The sequence below is a fragment of the Mya arenaria genome, chromosome 11 (genome assembly GCF_026914265.1).
Source record: "Mya arenaria isolate MELC-2E11 chromosome 11, ASM2691426v1".
In the NCBI taxonomy this organism is placed as follows: domain Eukaryota; kingdom Metazoa; phylum Mollusca; class Bivalvia; order Myida; family Myidae; genus Mya; species Mya arenaria.
This window is the reverse complement of record NC_069132.1, coordinates 58,108,906-58,135,665: the sequence shown is the minus strand read 5'-3', so window position 1 is coordinate 58,135,665 and position 26,760 is coordinate 58,108,906. Positions and strand designations below refer to the sequence as shown.

The 26,760-nt window shown below is 34.5% G+C and overlaps 1 protein-coding gene across 1 annotated transcript in view; it reads left to right on the top strand.

The window, feature by feature from the left end:
* The first annotated feature begins 1,099 nt into the window (after positions 1–1,099).
* LOC128207383 (B-cell lymphoma/leukemia 11A-like) overlaps positions 1,100–26,760 on the top strand; it is a 90,720-nt gene continuing 65,059 nt past the window's right edge. The window contains exon 1 of the mRNA XM_052910262.1: positions 1,100–1,814. Within this exon, the coding sequence (XP_052766222.1) occupies positions 1,763–1,814 (52 nt within the window). The 5' untranslated portion in view covers positions 1,100–1,762. The remainder of the gene's footprint in view (positions 1,815–26,760) is intronic.

The following is a 26,760-nucleotide window of genomic DNA, read 5'->3' as shown; positions in this document are numbered from 1 at the left end:
ACTGTTAACTTCAAAACATATCTGCCGACCAGCCAATAAATCACACACAGGAGATTGTTAAGTGAGGCTAGCCATAGGTTATAATTTATCTGGCACGTGGTCAATACCAAGCAGTCCGTTTAACGCCTCCGTCCAATCGGGGACACCCAATTAACGGTTGGCCCTTAACCCCATGTGTCCACATTCAAATGAATCCCTTGAACCCTGACCAGTTCTCCTTTCATTTCACTATTGCCCTCTCAAAAGGTATCTGAACAATCCTCGTCACGTCAATTGTTCAAATTAATGTCCACTTTCATTGCTAAGCAATTCTTGTCGATGGTGATTTTTGACTGACCAACACTGAAATCACCGCCAATAACGGCCCTATGAAATCAACATAGCGTTAGCTCTTAGCGCACAGAAAACATTGATAGTTGATCTGAGCTTTCACCTGAGGTGACCTCTATGTCCAGTGAGGCTATAGCTATCACGGTGGTGTATGTAAACTATCGTTGGCCGGAGAGGTTATCTGAGGTGAACTGACCATATTGGCCGCGGAGAGGTTATTTAGGGACAAGGACGCATAGATGCTCTTCAGATAAAGCAGGCGGAGAATAGCGGTAATGATCCACTGTTTTAAAAGAAATTCAGATACATAATGCGTACAGAAGTTTATTCCCATGGAATTCGGTTCAGATAATTAAAAAACAAACGCCTTAATAATAAATTTCACAATTGCCCATACAAAATCAGCTCAAAACTGTTTTATTTTAAACCAGTACATGTACAAATAATTGTATCATCTTTCAAAGTTTTCTCATCGTTAAAATTTCATTGCGAAACAATTCCAGAATATCGCGTCAGACTGATCTGTAAAAAGGCGCGTATCAGCAAAAACTTTGAAAAGTTCTAACACACTAGAAGCCCGCCATCGAGTTACCAGCCATGCCTTCAAAAGATTCACAAGGGTCAATTTAACAAAAGGTAAGCTTATACCAATGGCCTCCTTGCATGGTTCATTTGTCCGACGCGCAATGTTAGGCCAAAGTGACGACATGTTTTTTACGGGCTAAATAATGCTAGCACGTACGAGTGATCACTATATTGGCTGCTCGCACAACCAGCTATAGAGAGAAGGTTCAGTGGTCAGGCAGACAGAGATCGCGGCGAGAGGAAATACATCTAAGCCAAGAGGGCGACCGCTAACTTTCTGACTTAAAAAAACTTAAATCAATGGTGGACCTTGTTTCATGACCAACTAGTGGACATGAGTTGTGTACTTAGTTTGTTAATTAGATAAGGTCAGTGTCCACTGCGGTTTATGGATTTGTAAATATGAATCGGTGTTTAAACTTGTATACATACAGTACAGTGAGTGAGACTCAGGAGTAACTTGTTCAGAGCTTTGTTTGTAAACAGTAATAAGGATGAAAATAGGTTGTGATGATAATTTAATATTAATAAATAAATAAAACACAAGGGATCACAAAACACTAAGTGTCAGAAAATAGGAATTGGAAGTGGTCAGTTAAGATAGTGGACGTGAATGACCTAAATTGAACCGCCAGACGTAGGTCAGTGACCAAAGGAGAGAGATAGAAAAATACCGTATAAGTATACATCAATCGCCGGTCTTGAAAGAAAAGGAACTGACCACTGGATGGTGAAAAGCGAATGTTTTGGCTAGTTTAATGAAAGTGGAGCGACTATCCGCCATCTTGCCTGTCTTTGTCCGAAGATATACAGCAGTGATCGGAGGTTTAATGTCTAACCTAGAATCATGTCACGTCGAAAACAGGGGCGACCTGTGCAGAGACTGACCCTGGACTCCGGTTGGTACCATTTTTGTGATATATTGTCACCTGATTATAAAGAAAAACTCATTTTCCTCAATGTACCTGACCTACTTCAAACGAGGCTGGTCATAATACGCTAGCTGTCCATATAGGCTCACAGCGTTCTTCTGGTCGAAGTGTGTAATAATTACTAACTATGACGTAACTGCATTCATAGACAAACAAAATAAATTTGAATTTTTAAATATTAATTAGATTTATTAACATATAAATATCGTGTTATTGTTTTCTGTTTTCAAATTTAAAAATCAACTGATAAAGTATGTTGTGATTTAAATAAATAAATATATTTTACCTTAAAGAAAGCAAAAAAATCATGATTATGATTTCTTCAAATTTAAATGAAAATTTGAATGAAGCTGGCAAATCTGTTTCTTTTACCACGTGCTCACATGTATATTAAGTAATACATGTAACTTAATAATTCATGTACACACTTCACGCGTCTAGGGTTACAAGACTATCATTTTATCATTGAATGATTGCTTTTTTCACCGCCTGTAGTTGTATATCTTTATATTCGAATTCACAACAAAATGAATATATATCAAAGATATAATATAAATAGTTAAACCAAATATATTGTTTATGTTTGTTTTTGCTTGTTTTTGCATTAAAAACAAAAGTAGAAAACATATGACAAAGAGCACATGAAAATTGTAAATAAACAAAGAGTTCCAGGGAAAAGTATACTTTATATGAAACAAAAGGTGATATTAAATAATACAAGATAAACTGACATTTTCCTTACGTTATCTCTGTATGTCTGCTAACAAAAAACTGTGCAACTATTTTGTTTATTTTTCCCATGAGCTCGTCTCTATCAGAAACATGATCTATGGGGTATTGAAAATGACAGTTCTATGTAAAGGACATCGGAATAAGTGGAACTAAGGTGTGTTGGTTATCCATTAATCCAAATGTTTATCGAATATAGAGTCTTGTAGAATTTTATATCAAGTAATTTTAAACAGACTGATCAATCAAGCATAGCCATGTAGCCACCTTTGAATAAATAATGAATACAAAATGACGTTTGAAATAAAAGTTGTAATCTGAAATTTTCAATTGTGATCAGTTCTCATTTTAGTAAGATAATATTTCATATGATCTTTTTTGAAGATGGATTTGTGTAAGGGTGGCTGTGTTTTTATGTAAATTTGTCTTCAACAAACAAAAAGAAAGGTACATATAAATTGACTGCAAGAGGAGTTATATGTATATTTATTTGTTCTTGTATTCAAAGTAAGAAAACACATCGTCAAGGATAATTCAATGAAAATAAAGAAATTAAATATAAGTACAATATTCATACATGTAATTTCACAATAAGTTAAGTAAAGTAAGAAATTATACACAAACCAAAAATGGTTTGATAAATATAAATAACTGTCCCGAACTAATTATCAAAAGGAAATGACATGTTAACAGCAAAAATAGTCGATTCAAGAACAATAATTTTTAATGCCTTATGTAAAGTTATAGTCTTGAAAAAATAAAACATGTACTTCTGAAAAGTTATAACAGCATTGTAAAACCCAAAAGGTTTTCGAGCAAATGTACACCCATTTTAAACAACACTTAATGATGTTCATCTTTCTTTCCTCGGCTTCTGACCTCCATAAAACCAGAAGGAGGTGACCTTTGGGTATTTTGATGCCGAGATCTAGGTAAAACACATCAGTTTGTTGTAGGCAGTCAGAGATAATATGCTGTAACGGCGAGGCACTTCGCGGGAAAATCCTGAAACTCCTGAAACTTGGGGAATAGCAAGGGGGTAAAACTGTAATATGTCAAGTTATGAAGAACGGTGTAAGTTAAGTAAATGTGTCATGGCTATGGTTGTAGTATATTTACTTAATAAACTAAAGCTACTGTCAAGAATGGCCAAACTCTTGGTTTATTTTGTATTATATTTATAAAATTAAATATGTGATATTTTATTTAAATAAATCATTAGAAATTATGTTACAATTAAGCTCAGTTGATATTTTTGTGTTAAATTCTAATAAAGGTTTAAAAACACACTACGATGTAATAGTTATTTAAGAAAAGGTTTTATTAAATATAAATCACATTTTTGTGGAATTTCCCTTTTTATTAGAAATCAGTAAATCCATTTAGATTTACATCTTTCTGAAATAAATCATGTTTCTATGTAAATTATATCCTGAAAGGCATCTCTACTCTTATTCGTATACATAAACCGCATAAAATACGTTTCAAACATTTATTTTACAAAGTTATTGCATGTTCTACACACATACAAATCGTAGAAACCTACTTTATATTCCTGCCTAAAAAGCATCCGTGGAATATATTTGTAATATCCTTCAAGAAAAGGTCTAGAGTTGTTTCATTAACTTATAATGCTAACTTTAATTATCAGTTGATATTTGAGATAGTTTGCATGTTTTGCTGATATTCTTTCAAATTTGCATTGAAAACCATTTCAAACATTTTGAGCAAACATCACTGAAATTGTGCTCTTTCTTAGAAAGTAATTGATATTCGTATTGTTGAAAAGCTCAATGTCGAGTAGGAAGCACGACAATTATTCTTGAAAACTGAGTAGACAACTTTATATTACCTTATGCATGTTTTAAAAGGGATGGTTATTATTATAAACACAATAATGTACACGTAACATAATTGTTTTCATAAGAAGCCCATCTTTATAATAAGCGATAAATATTGAACAACAGTCGATGTCTTGACATCAAAGTTAGACCTCTCAGAATGTGTAAAACGCACAATTTTCGTGTAAGGAGGAATTTATGGTGATTTTGTTTTACTTTTAAGGTTTTAACATATTGATTTTGTAAACAGTAGGTTTTAATTGAACACAAGAACGCAGTGCACGTATCGGATTGTGGACAAAGCGTGTTTCTTATTACATAAGAGCTAGCCAGTGGTACGCTCCAAGCCAATTGGAGGGGTATTGATCTCTGTGATATGACTAACCAGGTCTTCTTCACCAAACAAGGAGGCACAGTGCCAGGGACGTATAATTGGGCTCATGACATGCCTTGCTTCTTCACAGGGTCTTTGCCTATTTCTCTTTGACATGGTGTAACAAGTCCAAAACTGAAAAACAAATGTTTGGAATCAACTTTTAATTCTTGCCTGCCATGTTTGCTTTTGTACCGGATTAATAAAAACGTGGGGTCTGTCAACCCTTTTTCCCAGTCATAGACAAAAGCAACTGCAGATATAAAATCAGTTACAAAACACCTACCTTCGTCTAATTTCTTGACCCTTAAGATACAATGAAAACTACAGGGACAGGCCCATTAGTGAATAAGGATTACCGGACTCAGTGTCTGTATGACTGTGATTTTCAGCAACATAAAATATAAGTACGTGGCGACATTTTATGGCCTCGACAAAACTGATGTGAATATCAATACTACAGTATACAATTACAGGGACAAGCCAAGCGGTAAATAAAGACTAAAGGACACTGTCTCTGTAAGACTGTGAATTATAACAACATACAATGTGAATGCACAAGCTTGAAGATGATAACACAGACAAGAGCTATACTAGCTAATGGACATCACATTTAAAAACATCTTATTAAAAGTATTGCATTCTACTCATCACGATATGTCTATATCGTAATAATCCACAAACGACATATTAATACATTGGCTATACTGGATTGTTGTCTTTGGTGTGCTGTCATTAATTGAAATCTAAACAGGGCCATCGTTAAAACATTTACTACTTGGTCCTGTTGTTTGCATGGTATGATCATAAAAATATGTGCACAAAGATTCAAGACACACATATATGTGTTTGTTATTACTTTATACTACCAATTGTGTCATGGTCTGCTTTTTGTACATTTCTTTTCGAAATAAATAATTGATTGGATGAATATGCAAATAGGCCTTAATGTGCTTTGTTGCACCTTATTGAGTAGAGAGTGTGCACCAGTATTCACCGACCGTATAAATGATGTAAAACTAGTATGTCAAATGTTACTAATGAATATAAAATAGCTACAAATAAGATACCAGGTTGTATTTATTTATCCATATATGGTGCGCTGTTTAAAATCGGCCCTATGATTTATTCTACAAGGATCAAGATTGGAATAATATCATAGCTACCATAAGAACTCTTGATAGCGTCATTATTAACATGAATTTACTGTTCAAATAGCCATAACCACAAATGCACGAATCATGCATTCTGTATTATAACTTTGCGGCTGTTTTTGCACAGATTGGAAACACATTTTGAATGACGCTATTCAAAAGCTTCTGTCATGTGTTGACAAAATGTGGTCGTGGGTAGTACCGTATGTACACATGAAAGTCATCTGTCAAAGAAATATTAAAATTACTGACAAAAGATGCACTTTCTTTTGTATTTTTACATGTTACTTATCAATCAGGAAACAAATACATTAAAACTAAAATATGAAGGTTTGCGCTACTTAAAAAACTGATTATGTTTATAAGGAATGCACATATCTGCTCACATTTATTTTATAAACGATTACTAGTATAAGGGTTTTGTTAAAGTTCGTTGACATAAAATTGGTCACCGTATGAACATACTAAGTCAAGGATAGTGTAATAAACGAATCTTAAATATGTGGGTAGTCCAAATACTTTACTTTATATAATAATATTCATAGAAAACCCAAAATACATTATTTTAGTCTAATATATACTAAATGAATTTTGAGGTAAGACTACCAAACTCCTACATCGTAGCTCACGCCATTTAAGTGAAATCAAACGTAAAGAATATATACAAAATAATTATATTTAACAGAGTTTCACGTTGACTGTCAACGTAAAATATGTATGTTGACATTCTGTACATACAGGTTGGTATATTGAATACGTATAATAATTGAATGAATGACTGGATCACTTAATATGTTGACTGTTGTTTTATCATTAACATGATCTGGCAAAAAGTGTATTCATTAATGTAAAAGGATTATAAAACTGGACGAGCCAAGTTCAAAGACCCTATCAGAAGCACAAGTTTAGCTTACACACACTAAACCTATTAGAGGCACAAGCTTAAGGACATACATACACGAAATCACGAAGAAGATGGATCCACCTTATCTTATCTGTAACAATAATGAACATAGCCAAGCCGGTTGCAGGAGGTTACAGGGTTGCAACTACCATCCAAGTATGGCTTATCAAGGGGTTCAAAAGAAACAACTCGACAACAGTGACCTATCGAACAATGTTAATTCTGTATTCTTTAGCTGTTGTTGCTTGTCAAAGTTCCAAATGATCTCTTTCCAGACTGTATTTGGAAAATTATAACAGTGGATGACCACAAATAAACGCACAAATCCTTGACTTATCATTTTCAAAACATTACTGTTTCAAATACAGTTACAATTTTATTTAAGTATGTATAATGTTATTATTCGCTAACAAGGAGACAACCGAAGATAGATTTGGCTCAGACAATACTTTCAGTCCAATTAGGGGGAGGAATGATTGACTTCTCTGTCTCATTATGGGTCTGATGTTTCCACGTCTCCTTTTCTCACCTGGTTATCGATCTAATCACAAACTTTATTAGAAATAAAACACAAAGCATGGCCATAAAATATTGACCATTAGTAAATCGATACAGCCAGTCCTCAGTTCTTGGTAGAAGGATTGCTGGACATCTGGGGATACGGCCGAGAAGGTAGCTGAGTTATGTGATGTTAGCACTCCATATAGTTATATGAGGCATTCCATGAGAGCTTTAGTGCAAGGGATTTTTGCATGGTCGTGTTAAAATAGCATGTATGAACTTTAACAAATGTACGGAAAGAGCTTTTAAAGTACTAGTTCTGCCGAGAAATCGCAGTCATATAAGATAACTTGATCTAAATATCTTAACTGAATTTAGAATGATTTGTAAGATTAAAATGATGTCATTTATAAATTATGATGTATGGTAATCGGTGTTCAGAGTACACTATTTTGAATGTGTCTTTAATAACACAGCCCAATAATCATACCAACATTTTGAGTCTTGCTCACAAAGATGCGAATTGCCTCCATATTGTATCTGGGTACCCGGGCTTAATGTGTTTGCCATATTTTTTTTTCACAGGTAAATATTATTTTCCACTCCATGGTTTCCTTTATGAGTATTGCTGTACAGTATTTTATCGCTGGTCCAGCAAATCTAGTCCACGGCCATTCACCTTTTTCAGGTCACTGCCCAATCATTAGGAGAGCTTGGCAAATAGCCACTAAGTAGTAAGATATTGTTAGCCCTGGCTATTTTGATTTGATAAAGCTATTTCTCTTCTTCCTTCGGTTGTAAACATTTGATTGACCAGATGATATTCAAGGCACTAATACTTGAGTAGGCTAATTTATTAATTATGTTATTATAATTGTATATTATATCCTATTTTGTAATTATGGTCGGAAGAGGACATGACGTGGAAAATAGCCAAGGTTACGAGAAATGTTTAGCAGGAAAGGTAATTAATCACGAAGGAAACATCATAAATGTGAGTAAAGTACAAAAACAGTTGAGAAACTTGGCAGAACTACGAGGCACAGTCTTAGCTCGGGAAAAAGAGCTGACCAAGATAATATTTGAACAACTGAAGACTACACCATGTACAAAATGTAGTTTAACATGTACAAAATAAAATAGTTATATTATATTCCCATGTGTGTCAATCTGATGACATCTGTGATTTTTTTATATTAGTACTGGAACAGCTTTCATTAGAATATTGAACCTAACTTTAGTGAAGCAATGCTTTGTCCATCAGAGGGTGTGGGATGTTGGGGTACACTAGGAGAAATAGACAAATAGTAAATTGTTTTGTGTGTCTTAATCCAATTATAGAGCTGAGTTTTATCGAAATTTCCTAGGGACAGATATATTTCAGTCAAAACGGTGTACACCCCCTCGCCTCACCCGAATACACCCCAAATTTCTACCCGAAACCTGTATTTCCCCAGTGGAGGCAACGTCAGATCTGTCAACATCCCGATTATCGGGGACCACCACTTTTTCTTATTCTCTGTTCAAAAAATATATTGTAGTTTCTGGACCTTTCAATGTTTTACCCCACTGAATAAGGGGATTTAACGCAACAGGTGATTCCCGACAGGCGTGATTTTTGACAGGCCTGGTGAGACCACCGTCTGGGACATGGATTTTTGGATGCTTGGAACACCTCCGACCCAAGAAGTATGATTTATTTTTCCGCTTTCTCGATGGAATTTAGACAACGAAATTTGCAGTTTCTCTAAATCCCCTGGGTGTGTCCATCCCCCCGCCAACCCGCCCCTCACTAGCCCCCGATGTGGCAACAACATTCATAAGTGAATGAAACTGGTTCATATGCTGCTCCATTGAAAAAAATACTCGATTAAAAAGTAACAGTGGTGTGTGTCCTATTCCCATTGTACACTGCATTTACCATTGAACTAGTTTAGTAAAATTATGGTCAAACAAGTGTGACTCAAAACGAAAGTAAAGTAGACGACACGTTTTCCCGCTAAAAAAGAGCAAATGTTGGCAGCAATGAAAATCCCTATCCAGGAGAAATGTTATGGCATGTTCCTTTATTAAACGTTTGAAAAAGTTATATTCAGCCGCTGGAAATTTCTATATACATGAAATTGTCCTAAAACTAACGAACAATATTTCTGTTACGCGTTTTCGTTTACTTTATAAATTATAGCAACATATTTTTGTTGATAAGTATTGAGAATTCATTCTAACATTCTGTAATTTTTCTATTTTGAAAAGTGTGAACTACAATAAAAACGTGGCTTCATTTGCTTGATTAGATCTAATCCTATCTTATTTATATATATATAAATCTGGACGGTATTTCTACACAAAAAATGTTTGGCATTTTAACAAAAGAGATGGTACAAGGTACACAATAGTACACTGCCAATATGTTTGCTTTATAATTGTCCAAAATTGACCAAACATTGTAAAGAACAAAAGGCTATCAGGTGTCTTAGGCCAGATATCTGTACGTTGGCTGGTCTGACTATGGGCCACTGACCTTTATTGGCTGTACATGTACATTTGTATACAATGTAAGTTTTTCTTAGGCCAAAATATAGTTCTTTGTTTCCACTAACATCTCCAGAAAAAAGGGCAGGTACATTTTTTGGGCGGGGGGGGGGGGGGAAGGAGGGATTCTGTACCAAATTGACCTATATGAGGGTATATCACTATTGTAGAAAATTTGAAAGATAATATGGTCAAATTTGTTCACTCAGAATTCACATGTTTTAGGTAATATTTTGGGGAAATGAATCTACTCTACACCTAAAAAATGTGTAGGGTGGGATTGATAAAATAGAGATGGTCGGTAGTTATTTTTTTACACAATACAGGTCATTGGTGACAGTAGTTGGTTGGCAAAAATAAGGTAGAATAAAAAAATCGACATAGTTTTAACAGTTAATGTAGGAATTATACTTGGTGGGGTACTAATTAAGTGACATTAAAATGGAGGCAGTTTTGTTAGCTTTTGGCTTAATCTCCACCATGTAAAGATAGTATTAAGTTAAAAAAAAAAGTTGAATCTGTTCAAAACATTTCAACCATTTACAAAGAAGTAGGAAACAGTTTATATATATTCACAAAAAGCACCATAAATATTCTGTTAAACATTGGTAACAGCAATGTTGTTAACTTTCATATTGTTACTGCCCTGGCTGGAAGTTAAATGGATATGAGAGCATTTTACATATTTCCAAAAAGATTTGAAACAACTGTTTCAGGTGTTAATGTTTAAATTTGAATATGTGAGCATATCAGCAATTTTTTTATGTTTAATAAAAGTTAACAATAATGTCATTAATCATGTTGTTAACTTTAACATAAATTCTTAACAATCAGCTCATTGAGTCACAAAGAAGCTTTAATCTGAAATGGTATTTGTATATTGGTTACTTTTATTTGTGGTCTAAAATTGTTTGCTAATTAGCCTTTGATTTGTACAAGCAACCCAAGTGCAAACAGACAAAAGCCCGGTGACTCCGATTACTGATTTTTGCGCCCGCCTTGCTATGGGTCATTTTCCTCGTTTAACAGTGCTTCAGCTTTGGTTTATGCAGTGTCCTTCAAACAAAATATATAATTGTCAAACTATTCATGAAGTACATGTTTATCTTCGATCACGTAATTACAAACCCACGAAGAAATCCTTCTTCCTTCAACAAGCCCTTTATTTACACAGTGCAGGGATTATGCATTGGTCGATCATTAAAGTGATTTAAAGCTTGAAATACTTGAAAGATAACACAGGACATGGACCATCGTTAAGTGTGGTAAAGTAGTGACCTGCATTTTGGTTGGCAATTTAACCCAACTTGAGCAGTTGAAGATATATGACCGAATAGCTGCGGCTATTTATAACATCCCGGACATATAGAATAGATTTTGGACCGAAATGTCTGGTTGAAGAAACAGTTTTTACATGGAGTTAAAGCTGCACTCTCACAGATTGACATTTTTAAAATAAAAAAAAATGTCTCAGAATTAGTTCATTTTGGAATCAATGCTTTGAATTTAGTCATGTAAGATATTACCCACAATAGAAAAGATCTCAGTTGTTTAGAAAACTGCTAAAAATTTCGTTTTTCGTTAAGCCTTGATGCAACGCTTTTAGCCATTATAATCATCAATTTTAGAATGTCAGTATGAAAACTGAGACCTGATTTTTGGTCAGCAGTCTTAACACATTGGTTTCCAGACATTAACACCAAAAAAAATTGTTACTTCGATGAAATAAAAATAAAAAGTGGTCAAAACGGTCAATCTGAGAGAGTGAAGCTTTAATGTAAGAAATACAAAAAAATGTCTATATTTTAATGTTGCTTAGTATCTTTTAGCATTAACCTCACATATTTAAGATTTTGTCTAATGAGGAATTACTTCCATCATGTCTGTAATTTTTTACCCCAAACAATTTTTGTCCTTGCATTCCATTCAGTGACCTTTGCTGAGCTATGAGAAACAAGCAGTTAAATATGTCTGTATAGGGTATTTAAGTGATGTGTTTATAGAATATTAAATTAAAGAAAAAGAGCAGCAGAATTATAAGAGCCATCCCCCCTATTCAAGCTATGGCTGAATTATTTGATAAGAAACTTAAAGAGTGTTGTGTGCACAATGCATGTTGGGTAAACAAATTGGCAAGTTGCACCCAAAAAAATGAAATCCCCATGTACACATGAAGTAAGCAAACAGTCCCAACCTTGGTGATAATTTTACCAATATTTTAAATTCTTTTTTATCAATTGTTAACATCGTCTTTTGGTAGTTCTGGCACAAAAGTCTAAATTGATAAAAAAAACTTGTACACTTTATAAAGTATGGAATATTTTAATTCTGAAAACCACTGGATTTGTAGGGAGACTAAACACTTTTTTTGTTAATTTAACGTTTTTTTTATAGATTAAAATCATGTTTTGAAATTGATAATCTTGTCTAAATCTTATTAAAGTTTAATGTTAATCTGACCATACTGTCTACTTCAATCGATAAAGCTCATTAAAATTTGAAAATCACATTAAACCTGCACTCTACGTTTGGACAAGTTAAAAAGCTTTTCAATTATTTCATTTTGTTTAGTGAATGGTAAAAGTTATCTCTGCAAGGCGATGTTAAATATGCACATGATCGTTGTCAGTTTACTGTGTCCTGCATTGATCGCAGTGCATTCGGGTATATGGTTCGTATTGTGCAAACCTGCCGAAGTAGCGCAATATCAAATATCACCACATTTCATTTGACTGGACGTAATATCATAGGCCATTATGTCCTCACAGATAAGAAAGACTTTAGCCCGATATTGAATCCAACCCAGCTTGAATTGCGTAGACACATCAAGTCCTGAACGGCCATATAAGCTGAGGTCATTTTGGGTCAAATACTTAAATACACCCTTCACATTGCAGCAAATAGAAAGCTGTGCAATGATTGGTCAGTATTATGATATACAGTTGGCAGCTAGACAAATATTGACTGCGTCCTAGTGACAGCATGACATAGGACAAGTCCGCCAGACCTTGTTCAAATTTTAAACTTAATGCTCCGGTGATTAAAATTCTGACACAAGATTTATATTTAGATAGTGCAGTTAAATATATTGTCCGACGGGCGTTAGAAAAATGATTTATGTATGAATAAAACTGGAGACCATTGATCAACAAAATGCTAATCATTGTTATATAACTTGAATATCATTTTGCTTTTTTAACTGTGTGATAAAGATCTGTTTACTTTTTGGCATAAACACATGGACCATAAAAGTGAATTTGAAATGTATTTGCTTTTCATATTAAAGTTTATTGTAGCATTTTAAGAAGTCACTCTAAATCTGCAATGGAAGTAAGACCTAAAAAAATGAACAAGCCCAAATTCTTAAGTTTAAGTGCTTAAGCATAAAAAACTTCAACAAAAGTTATGCTAAGAAATCAAGCATACATTACCAGGTCAGTGCTTGCCGACTAGTGCTTATTACAACCACTGAAAGTCATGTTTTTCAAACTAATTACTAATTACATAATGGAAACTGTATTGTGTGTTTGTCTCCTAATGATCAAAGCTAAAATGACACAATTCTTAGAAGGCAATGACGTTTTTACTACATTTCCTTTCCTTTTATTTCCAGATCTGGTTATATGGTCATCAGATGTTAAGGGACAATTTGTTTAATTAACAATAGATGTTCAGTAATTGGATACAGATATTCTTTCAGACAAAAGACGATCTTGGACAAATCTTTCCATGTTTTGTTGATTTCCGTTTCCTCGGATCGATACTATGACCACTTTCTCCGACTTTGATGTCCAGAAAACATTTCTTTTCATTCGTTTAAGTGGTCTCAAATGTCCATAGTTTACATCATTCTTAATTTTCATTGTCGAAGTGTCAACACAGTCGCCCTTGACTACTAACGATTTTTTCCCCCTAAGATGTGACCAGTCATTTCGTTTTAAGATTAAAGATGAGTTTCTTTGTGTGATTTCAGTGAAATTTATTCAGCGTTTGTAAAAAGGTACAAGGGATCAACTGGACAAATTTCCTTTCGCCATTCGGAAAGCTTGTAAAATTCTGTTTGATCGTAAAACAGAAAGAGTTAACAGAGAATAATTGTCATATAATTGAACCTCATTGTTAGCTGAAAGTGACCAATTTGTGAATATTAGCCTTGGTTCATAATAAATGACCACCAAAGAATGCTGTAAAGGGTACAAATATTTCATATTCATTCGCTTTGTTAAGAATGCTTTTTTTTCCATTTTCCCGTCTGTTCATTCACAGTAGCTCTGAAATGCCCTTTTATAAGACTTTTTAAAAATCTGTTGCTTTTAAATACAGAATTTGCTAATATTAGTTTTCATAGTAAATTTTTAAGCCATGTTTTCAACATCCTATTTAATTTCCACTCGACAGCTATTTTTACAAAAATTAAATATTTCATTACACGCAAACTTCAAATTATTACAAAATGTGCACTCCGGGCAATCAAGTACTGTTTGTAATCATAAATCCTGTGAGTGCTACTATATGATTCAAAGAAAAGCCACTTATCATCTGCTTTTTGCCTTGACGATTAGGCGTAGGAATTACGTTTGGAATAACTCTATCCCAGAATTACCCATGATTCTTTGAGGATGCTAGCTTCCTGGTGTGAAAGAGCGACAAAAAGCAGAAAGGTATCATGGGTATTTTGTGTCCAATTAAAACATTGCTGATGAGCCTTTGGCTGTTGCTTGCCTTAGTTTAAATTAATTTCTAGGAACTTAGATTATTTTTAGACTGTCTTTGTTTCGTGTCTGGAAAGAAAGGGCACCAAACAATATTTTGTTAGCTTGATTCGAAAATAATTCTTAAGAATCTTAAAGCCTGCGAAGATGAAAGATATCTCTCAACTATATACATGCATTTATTATTAAAGAAATCTGATGTGTTAATGAAAATGACCTCTAATGGGAACTTGAGATGTAACCAATCTGACTATTTATAATTACCATCAACTGACGGTTATGTTTTTAATGGACCTGTTTGCCTGTATGAATCAACTCTTGAACGTCCTATAGAATTTGTTGAATCCTCACAGTAACTGACATTGGCAAGCCAAGCCAAGCTGGGTGTATGCAGCCACATTAATGTCGGCCATTTTCTGCAAATTGTCTTGGCAAAGTCTTCCCAGAGATAAGGCGGCACTGAGCACCCAGTGTCCGCACCGATACTCCCCTCATCTCGGCATCCCTTGGCATCCAGGGGGCTTTGCTTATCATACGAAAAACACTTCACTCAATTCAAGTGGCTGCTAGATTTGGCGTAAGGACTGTTGTCTAAGAATCGGTAGATCTTATGTGTACTCTGGGCAAAATTATGTAATATTTAATTGCGTTTTTTTAGACATGCACTTCTCTGCAGGTTTTTTTTGCCCGAAAAATGTACATAATTGTGGCCAATTTATTTCGCAGTAACATGCATTCATTACGTGAAAGAGATTGGTCTTAATTTGAATATTTTTATCGTATTAAATGGAATGACAGGGCTAATTTTGGCGTTTGATGTCCAAGATCATTTATAACATTAACTATTTTTGTAACGCCATTATCATGCGTTTTAATACATCATTACTTGAAATAAGAGTAAATATATATAAGAAACAGTGCACTAAAGGTGTTTATTGGTTGCATTTATTATATATTTTTATGTCATTTCAAAATGGTGTACAGTATTGACTTGAACTTTAAGTCTCTTATTATTCACTTTAAAGCTGCACTCTCACAGATTGGCATGAAACAGATTTTTGTGTAATTGTCTGGAAAGCAGTGATATAGCGGTAAGACTGCTGACAAAAGAGCAGATCACAGTTTTCATATTTGCGTTTGAAAAGTGATGTTTCATGGCTAAAAGTTTAACTAATGTTTTAAGTAAAATGAAATTTCGGCAATTTACTGAACAATTGAGATCTGTTCTATTGTGAGTTGTCTTATATATATGACTGAATGGAAGGCACTGATGCCAAAATCAGCTGATACTGAGACAAAAACAAAAATAAAAAATAAAAATGTAAAAAAGAACCTTTCGATTGTGAGAGTTCAGCTCAGGAATGCATTCACATATTTTTTTTTTATTTCTTCAAATTGATTTCTTTTGCGTACTTAAACAAATACCAAACAAAATCCAAGCCTGAAATGATCTTAGTTTCTAACTTATAAACACTTTTCAGCTAAAAAGAGCATTTTATGGTGCATGTTTACGAAGTAAATGGTATATAATTTGCACTTTTGTGATGTTTACCATTGAATTAAGCATTTTTTCACATTTCACAATTATTTTTTTTCTATGTCTCGCCCTATAAATCGTGAACGAGCCCCTTTAAAATAGCTTCTGACCAGATGGTGTGAATTAACGAGTTTATTAATGTATCAAATTATGAATAGTCTAGGGCCACATTTATAAGATAGTATGTTTGACGTGTAATTTATAAGAAAGTATGTTTGACGTTTATTTCTTGCCCACCTTTTGAGGCGTAGGTAGGTAGGTTACGAGTTTTTATGTTTTTGTTTTTCTTCCTAACCCGGTATTTCCAGAATGAAGACCAAAAAACAAAATATAACCACTGAGGCTAGAAAAAATTTGGGACACAGGTTATTTTTTTAATCGTGAGGGCAACGCTAAACAAACCTTTCATTAATTGTGGTCTAGGTGAAAAAGTATATATGAATACTTACATAATGAAGAAAGTAAATTTATCAGGCCATGGTTGAGTCGCTTCTATGCCAGTGATTCTTCGTGACATCGCCTTTAAAGGCGATTGTGAACCCATTATGAAGTTGGCCAGTGTATATACTTGCACTACATATAGTACACCATAACCAGACGTTTCGCCACATTAATTTTAAGCATTTTCATATGAGGCTGTAAATCGTAGTAAAAAAATTCAGCATGCAGTCAACTGTACAATGGTTTATCCGTATGCACAGATATGGCTGTTAATATATTCAAGCGAACTGATAAACAGGACAACATATATAAAAGAATTAAGAATGACTGCTGCAAAAAAAATATTTCTCTTCTTTGATAATGTTTTTATTCATTGTCTCAACACATTTGATAAAAAGTGATTAGCGGGGCAAAAAATAAAGTGAATTCTGCACCTTCTGTTCTAATTTGTTATTGAAAGTTCTACAGGTAGAGAGGGTGGTAAAACAAAGCAAACCGGTTACCTGTGAGAGATTTCTACTGGTATTGGGAGGCATCTTTTTGAGTTATGAATACAATTTTAGTAGATGCACTGCAGCACAAAAAAAGACGGGAATCATGTTTTCCATTGGGTGGTATTCATTATACAACTTATGTTAATTTTATGGTCATACATCATTGACTTCATTCACTCTATTGGTCAGTTATTAATAACCAGTAATCCGCTTAGCTACACCGTTCTTAGATCCATTAATGAGGGCAATATTGAATACCAGCCAAGGTATTTGTCAATTGAATGGTTACCCCCCCCCCCCCCCCCAAAAAAAAAAAAAACACAAAAAAACAACAACAAAAAAAAAAAAACAAGAAAGAAAAACAACCACAACAACACATATAAAACATGTATCATTGTATGGATCGAGGAGATTTCTATAGAGTAATGTTTAGATTCTTGGTAGTTCATGAATGAACCTCAATTTGGCTAGACCCACTACCCCCTTCCCACCCTCATCCTTTGGATATGCAATATTCACGGTGCTTATTTCAGAGTACTTTGAAATCCAGTGGGAGGTACCTTAGTTGTACACAAAATTTCAACATGTGGCATTATAAGGGACGTTGGGTATCAAAATAGATGAATATTATTTGTTACAAAGGTTTTGGGTAGAAAATAAAGGGGTGGTCAATTGACACAGTGGGAGAGGGTGTTTATAAAAAAAACCCTAAATTCATTTACTATTAAATATGGCCATCCGTTACAGTAAATTTTGTTAACAGGAAATCTTTGCATTTTGAACCTGCTATGGAGTCTGATGCAATTTTGGAAAGAAAAACAAAGCTGTATGTGAAAGTGACCCCCAGAATTTTGTGGATTTATTACTCCATGTTTGTCAACGCCATGACCTTTTTAGGCAATGGTTTTAAGTCAACATTTAAATGTCACCATTGTCTACCATTTGTCCTCCGACAACCAAGGGTCAGCTGTGTCAGGCTATTTGGAGGTGCCATGGTTTTTGACATTTTCCATACATGTCTATATGGCTAGCATATAATTCTCATGCATATATATATATATAGGATTGCTGGTCTGAAAGTTAAAAATGCACTCTCTCAGATTGACCATTTTGGCAACTTTTTTCATTTTTTTCAGCCCATTTTTGACGTAAATGACTGGAACCCAGTGATTTAAGAATGTTGACACAAGATAACATTGCAGTTTCCATATTTACATTCGAAAATTGATATTTTATGGCTAAAAGTGTTACTAACACTTTAAGAAAAATTAATTTTTCGGCAGTTTCGCAAAGAATTGAGATCTCTTCTTTTGTGAGTTATCTTATATGATTGAATTGAAGGCATTGATACCAAAATCATCTGATTTTGAGACAAAAAATGTCATAACTGTAAGTCTGTGAGAGTGCAGCTTTAATGCGACATTTTTGCGGCTTAAAAATAGGAAGAATTCTGATCTGAGGATTAAAATTCAAAGACGATTCATTATTCCCAGTTTTTGATAATTTGACTAATTTCGTATTCGATTATCAAACTAAAATGGACAGCATTTCATTTTTATGGTGATGTTACAACTATGTTGAAGGTTAAATGTGCATTAAAGAGACATCGTGACTTTGAAACGAGTTTTCGGTGTAAATCCTGCAGGTCATGTCAGAAAATATGTAATTTCGTAAGTCAAAGTTTTGTTGAAAGGCGAATGCTATAAATGTCCACGCTGTCTCATTTTTGATGGCAGACCAGTAAAAACCAAACAAAGAACATTGTTGCAATTACGTCATGTTTCCTCGTTTTGTTGTGTGTTTTTTGGTTGTTTTTGACTTAGCATGTTAATTGTGAGGTCAAAACCCTTGTTTCAAAGATTGACGAAATGGCGGGTGTGACGAAATTGCTCACAATTGCCTTTTTCTGGCATAAATTATTCATTGTTTTGCCTTTTTGAGCAAACTTGTGGAAATACAAATGACTAATAACGATGGCATATTACTATATTGTAAATTTATTTGACATTCAGTTATTGTGATAAGTAAATCAGTTAACCCTGACGGCACTGAGGTTGCAAAAATAGGACAGCCGGGTCCTTCCACTCAGACCCATAGATTGACTTCTGTGGTATTCAAACAAAAAAAATAACAAAATGGTTGAATGTAAACAGTCCCAAAAATGTGAACCCCTGGGAGACTTCTGATATTGCGTTATAGAGTCATAGCATTTAATATTGTATGTACATTCGATTATAATATATATCTGGCACTCAAATAGTTAATGATTGCCATGTCCTAGATAACTTCAGTCTGCTATTTTCAGTGGTCTTATATTTGTGTAACCTTTTCCCTTATCTGCCCTGACCAATGTCCTCGATGGACAGCATGAGGTTAGGTGTTAGTAGGGGACAGATAGGTTATATTGGCTGCAATGCTTACCGTATTAGCATTATATCTCGACTGAGTCGGAGCGCTGTAGGCCTGTATCTAGGAGTTATTGCCCCTGTATTGTTAAAACGAGGGGCGGTCTAGACAGGCAAACGCATCAGCTAAGAATGTTTTATTTGCATAGTTGAGCACATCATCAAATATTTAATGTTTAAAAGTTAACAACGACAAAGTTAATCACTGTGTTAACTTGAACAAAGTTCTGGAGAACATATCTGAGACTGTAACATAACATTTCAAACCACTTTCATACATATGTATTAGAGACCTTAACATGACTTTAGAGACTACCTCTTTGTGTTTGAGACTGTCAAATATTAGAGACTCTAACATGATGCTAGAGACGGCAACATTATATAAGAAACCATAATATATAAGAGACTTAACATGATGTAAGAGACCGACAGTTATTGTCACATGAAATTAGAGACTGCAACATGAAAAAGAGATGGTAACATATTAGAGACTTAATAGGATATTAGAGACCAACTTTCACATGAGACTAGATACTGTACCATGATATTAGAGACTGCAACATGACATTTGAGACAGTAACACATTAGAGACTACACATGATATTAGAGACTGTAAAGTGGTAGAAACTCAATTGCTATGGGTAGCAAAAATCTTTTACTTTGGCAGGAATTTCATAAACAATGGTATAATATTCTCTTATAAAAGTGTAAAAAAGCTATAAAACTCAATTCACTGCGTACTCAATATTGCCAACATTTTAAGCCAGGCCTTTAAGTGTCCTTTCATGATGTCCATTGTCAGTGCCTTTTTCAGTGTGACCATTTTAACGTCAAATAATTTTCTGCTGAATACATTTTCCTCTCCCCGTAATTATATTTTGCAACATCATTAGCACTTGAACCAACCCTTAAAAAGGCTTTTTACACATGGTTTCAGTAGGAAAAAAGACCGGACAGTTTTTTATACCCTTGAGGAATTTGTCTCCTCGGACAGTCAAACTGAATTCATGTAACGGTTTATGAAAGACATCCATTAAAGAGTAATAATTGTGTTTGTCAGAGGGTTTTGAGGGGGGCCCTTATATGTTAATGAAACCTCATTATTTCTGACCAATCGCTGGACATAAAAAGGGCCGAGTGAATGACCATCAATTTTGTTTAATGTCTCTCACTACTGATTTTAATGAATAATATTACAGAGTCAAATGATTTGGTTATGTCCAGGCGTAATAGGACATGCTTTGTTTGAGTGTATATGTTCTTTGTTTAAGCCAGTATTGTTTTTAATGCATTTGTACCAGTGTTGTTGTTTTTACAACTAATTTGGGGCCGTCATTTGGCCCAATTCACTACGCTAAAACATATGTTATATTTTCTCCAAACCGAAAACAATGTTCCCAATTTTATGTTTTGAAAATAAAAATTGGACCCTAATAGATATTGAATGGAAGAGTTGATCACGATATGTTATATTTTCTGTCTTTTGTTTTTTAGAGGAGTGTTGTTAATTTCTAGGCCAAATTGCATTTCCGAAAAACATTCTCGTTAACAAAAACTTGATACCAGTAGTTGCCCATATTACTGAACCAAGAATTCATAAAAAAAATTCTGCAGGAATCTATGATGCTATTTCTGTGACTCATATTACCCATAATTCACTGGTTTGTATTTCCCATAATGCACTTGTTCTCAATTGAATCCCATCTGCCCTATTGACCACTGGCTAGCCGTGCTCCATTTATCATGATCTAATGTGCGATAATGTTAGATGACCACTGAGGCCAAATGTGGACATTTGTGGTCGAAGTTTCTCAGATATTGACATCTATGAGGTTTTTTGACCATGTTTGTTTAATCCTGCAATTTCCAGCTGTTCTTGCTGTCACATCTTGAATCATAAATGACCATTGGCCATCTGGGGGTCAGTCCAGGCAAGCGTCCACTCAATTGTTTTGGCCATGACACGGGGCAGTTATCATGGCCCCTGCAGACTTCTAGGGGCATGTTGTATTGCAGAGCACAGTTATTTAAAAATCGTTTGTCTCATTAATGAGGTCCGTTTTTGTGTCTCTGACCGCAGGCTTGTTTAGGAAATCAACAACCCTTACGCTGATGCATGTCTTTTAAATGCATGAGGACAGACAGTACAGTCTTGACCAAACAATACGAAAAACGTAAGATATCATGGTTTGGGATGAAATTCTGCTAAAAGGGTCCTTGACTTTTGTCTTACGATTAACTTGCATAATTATGTAATTGAGGAAATATAAGCATAGTGTAGTGTAGCCTTTTGTTCTTAGAAAGGGGGTTGGTTCAGGGTAAGGGTTCTATTTTATGGACATTCTGCATATTTTGCAACCTGGCATCATCAGTTCAAGATCAAATATTAAATTAAAAGTGCTGTCAAAAAAATTAACTGTCAGTAATAGCCAATTCTATTTCGTAAATTTGAATCACCATTATTTTTTTGTATTCAGATTTAAAATGTCTGCACTTGTGGAAAACTGATTACATCGTGGTGACATCTTTGATACTTCAAGCGAATAAAGCCATGCCTGACCTCACCCGACCTTTACCTGTTAACACCAAAGACTCGCAAGCTCATTATGATCCCGAAAGTTAAATCATCCATTTTGTATCTACCCATAAGTCAAAGCTTTGAAAAGCAGCTGACTGGGTATTAGCCAATGAGAGAAACCTCGTCCAAAATATATGACCGGTGTTTAAAGGTTGGATGAAATAATTTATTTCTTACTTGAATAAACTTAGCCTAAACATTAATGAAGTGAAAGTCGCATCCATTCCAATTTTCCTTTTTTTTTTTGTGAAAAAACGAAGTTTCTTTTATCACACAGATGATAACTTTGAATCTTCTTTTCACTTGCTTGAATAATCATGGCTATTCAATTGTTAGCTTTCTTTTGATTATAGTGAATTCGCAGTAGTAGTTAAAGTGTCGTAACAAATAAATATCAACCCGATACTTATAAATGTGCCGGACAAAGAGCGGACAAAGAGCGAACAAGGCTGTCTGGTAAGGCAACACCTCAGGCAAAGATATAAGATACATTGTTTAATTTGTGGACATCCATTTGTAGGGTCTGCAAGTTATTCTTCTGTAATAATTTAAGCTTGAATTTCACCGATCAGAGCTGGTTACATCAAATTTGCATCAATTTGAATGAAAGTTAATAATAAGTTTTAGTTGAATAAAAAGATGCCCAGGACTTTTGCCCAGCGAGGATTAAATCTCGGAGAAGATGTGAGGTTATTTTTAAGGGCACATTTCAAAAGAAATTACGAAATTAAGCCGGAAATGGGTCACAAATGTTGTAGGTCAAAGCTGAGGTACTCGTAATAAAATCTTTATTATCAAAAATAGAAACATTAATGCCTTACTCAGTGTTGGGCGCAAACTATTATTGCAATGTAGCCTGTGACAGAAGGACTCGCTACTTATTGCAAACTTTAGGGAGTCAGAGTCATTTTCAAGATGTCCAGCAGTTGAAGATAAATTCTTCGTCAAACAGAAACAAGAAATATTTTTAAAAAATAAAAATAAAAATTGATGTACAATTTCAGCAAGATTTAACTTAATACCATATTTCAGACGGTTTTATACATGCAGCATGGCATTTGTTACAGCAAATCAACCTTTTGCATGTCAACTAGTAGGGGTCTGACTGATTCCCAAACCCTAAAATCTGGGAGTTTAGGGGCCATTATTTCTAACAGACTGACAAAGTTTAGACTCAAGTGGCCAAACTGCAAGACGTTCATTTCATTGTAACTTTACGTCATGTTAATAAGTAAATGAAATTTGCTGAAATTAAAAAGTATTTGAAATTGCACAATTTTTGGCATTCATTTTTCTAAAACAAAATGGAATTTAGACGATTTGTTTTGCTTATCTGAGACTGAGTCTAAACCCGGACTTGAGAATGTTCTTAAGTATGGGCCCTGGTCTAAATTAGCTTTCCTGGACTCCTTGACGTGTTTAACCCTTCACGTTACTACAACCAGAGACTTTCAGCAATTTATGTACAGCATGTTTAAGAAACATACAGAAAGATAACTCTGTCTCTCTTGTATAATGCAGTGGTCAGTAAATGGTCAGTTCCTGAAGAGTTGTCTTTTCTTTGTAACTTACTTCTTGCAGTCACAAAAGCAATATGGTTCTCATCCATCGACCAATTTGGATAGAATTTGTTAGTCAATTTATTATCTGTTAAGCCACTGTGGTAAAAATATTTTGGATAGAATTCGTTAGTCAATTTATAATCTGTTTAGCGACTGTGGTGAAAATATCGAGAACAAAAATAATTGTATTTTTAATTTGTCTATGGTTTTGATTAGTCCAAATTATTTCTGTCTGTACATGGATGGCAAAGTAATGAAGAAAAATATCTATCTCTAATTGCATTTTTGAAGGAAATTAATTGAGTCTAAAGTTTTCGCGTAGTTCCAATTTTCTTTGCGGAGACAAGCAATTGGCCATTACAAGTGACGGGGACATTCCAATATTAAATATGTGGCTCCCGATAAATTTGGCTAGGAGGGAAATAAGCAATAGAATTTCAATGTCCAAAACTGAATTTTGGTCCTGACAAAATTATATATCAGTAAATTAGAGTTTGTAATTGAATTTAAGTTTACGACGGAAGGCCTTGGCTACTTTTCTTTCTTTCCGAGGGACATGCCGTGAGTTTTGATTGCAAACAAATTAAATTTTCACTAAATTAGGCAACCAGTTTTCGTTTTCCTCCGAAGTCGACTGATTGCCTTGTTTCTTCGGGGTTGATAAGCTGGGACCAATTACAGCTTGCTTTCGTAGAAACTGGCTTGGATTTTTTATTGTGACAAACTAGTGGATATGCCTTAGGAATACATAAAAGGCTTGAATGGTCTTAATTTCCAGAAACTTGACATAACAGTAGGTTTGCTGTACAGTGATCAAAAAACAAGTGTACAGGCTCGAAGGATGCTGTTATTTCCCGTTGCACGGAAGATGCATGCTATTTTCTCTGTACAGCAGTCGGCAATTTCTTTTGCGCTATGTGATTGCTCTCCGGAGAATATTATTTCAATATAAATGATCTATTATCATCACCAATTCATTATGAATTTCCAGATAAAGATTATTGCAGAAATATTATTATTTAATTGTTGTATATCAACTGAATGCTCAGGTATACATACAAGAAAAATTCTCGAGCCGTTTAATACCACATCAAAGGAATTTGTATTGTGATGTCTCCTTAGGGGAGTAATTAAAAAAATTGCACTGTCCTTCTATCTGTATTTTGTTTGATGAATAGTAAAATCAATACTTTATATAATAAGTAGCCTTTGAAAGTCTATATACCAGACAGAAAGGCCTTTTATGGCGATCGGCACAAACTTATGACATGGCCTTAGCTGCGTGAATTATCAATAAGGACAAAAAATGATAAAATATGTGGTTATGGTTACATCCTTTCCAAAAAATTTAGGTTGGAACAGTGGTCATAATTATAACAGGCCCGCAAGTCCTACACTGGTACAATGTCTTTTCGGCTTGCTCAAATTCTGAATTTTATATAGCAGGGCGTGCTTAAAATGTTTATGCCAAGCAATAGTTTAAAAATTTGGGCTTGTTCTTCCAAAAGTCTAATTTCAATGACTGTTGGATGAGAAGGATTTTTTTTATTTATATGGCTTTGATAACCCCTTCAAAGTTAGAATATTTTTTTTCATCATTGGGGAAAGGTATTGAAGTAATCTTGAGTATCATAAAGTTTTTTAAACTACATTGTAAACCACTCCATTTTTTACTTATTTTTTTAGACGAAAAGAATGTGTGTGTTTTTTTTCAGATGAACTATAATGTTAGGGTTGTCGCCTATTTTGTAGGTAGGGAAAGGTAGCCTGAACCAGAATATTTAATTTTGTTTGGCCTTTTCTATAATGCAAAACGGTCCTGACCAATTCAAAAGAAGCGTGCAATGGTTTCCTTTATTTGATGACAATTCTATAGGGTCGTTGATTTTGCAGAGTTACGCCACAGAATACAATAGCCTAAAGTGTTTTTGGTAACATGAATTTTGTATTGAATTTTTACCAAAGGATCGACACACTGCTTTGGCCGTAAACTAATATTCAAAAGACCTAGCCATGAACAGTGGTGAAGAAAAATTAAAATAGCCAGTTTATTTGTTGAGAAGTTGAACAATAGCACTATTTGGCACAAGGGCTTAGTAATTACACGGACAGTTGCGCCATAAGACGACTTTGTAACAATGGTATTCAATTTATTTGATATTACAGCGTTACACTGTTACACAATGCTGAGAGGTATTGGTTTCCCCAGAAGATATGACTTGCAGATGCCGGACCATCAATTTTTTTCTAAAGGTTTTAAAGAGGTTTTACACCAGGGAAAGTTATGTCAAATTTCTAGCCATTTTAATTTGGGGACCATTGTCTGATAGGGTGATATTCAATAAGGTGTAAGCCCACCAACTCCATTGTCCAATATTATCCAATCAAATGCAGTTTAAGATTATGCCCTAAAATCGTTGTCCCGCGTGTCCAACAAATTAAAATTTTATTTTCTGTCCGCGAAATAACAGGCCCTAAGATACGTAATGCTGATTAAAAATGAAAGATGATGTTTCAAACCAAAGCAGCTGTCCCAGGCGAGACATTGCGGAATAAATTTCCTCAACAAACAAAATGATACAATCCCGTCACCTTAGACATTTGTTATGGACATAGGCTAGAATTAAATGACAATGGTTGTGGAGATCTTACCATGATGTAACGAAGTTGAAGGGTAGCAGGCTTGAAGTTTAGAACTTCAGGGAATTAAAATATCTTCAGCTGCGTAACAGTAGCCGGTTGTCAGCTCGGACAATGCTCTAGGGATCATCCTTAGCGTGAAGCGAAAGGTCTTAGGGGATAGTGGGTGGGGTAATGTCTTACAAAAAAGGCCTTATCGTCCCATCTATTGATGACGCAACTGAAAAGGGACTTGAAACTTAACAAAGGCTAATGGCTAAATGTATGGATAACTTGATCTTCCCAAGTTACAAAGGGTTTGGGCAAATTTGACCCCAAATTTCAAAAGATGAGATTTTGAATTTCAGACAGTTTTGAGCCTAGGAAACAATACAGCATTGATTCTTGTGTGAAAACTTATTTTGTAATAAAACAATTATTCAATGTTTCAAGTAGTTTTGAAAAATTCAAGCTAATTTTCTGATAATTGATTAGAAATCCCGCTGCACATATTAGGTCATGACTTTTTAA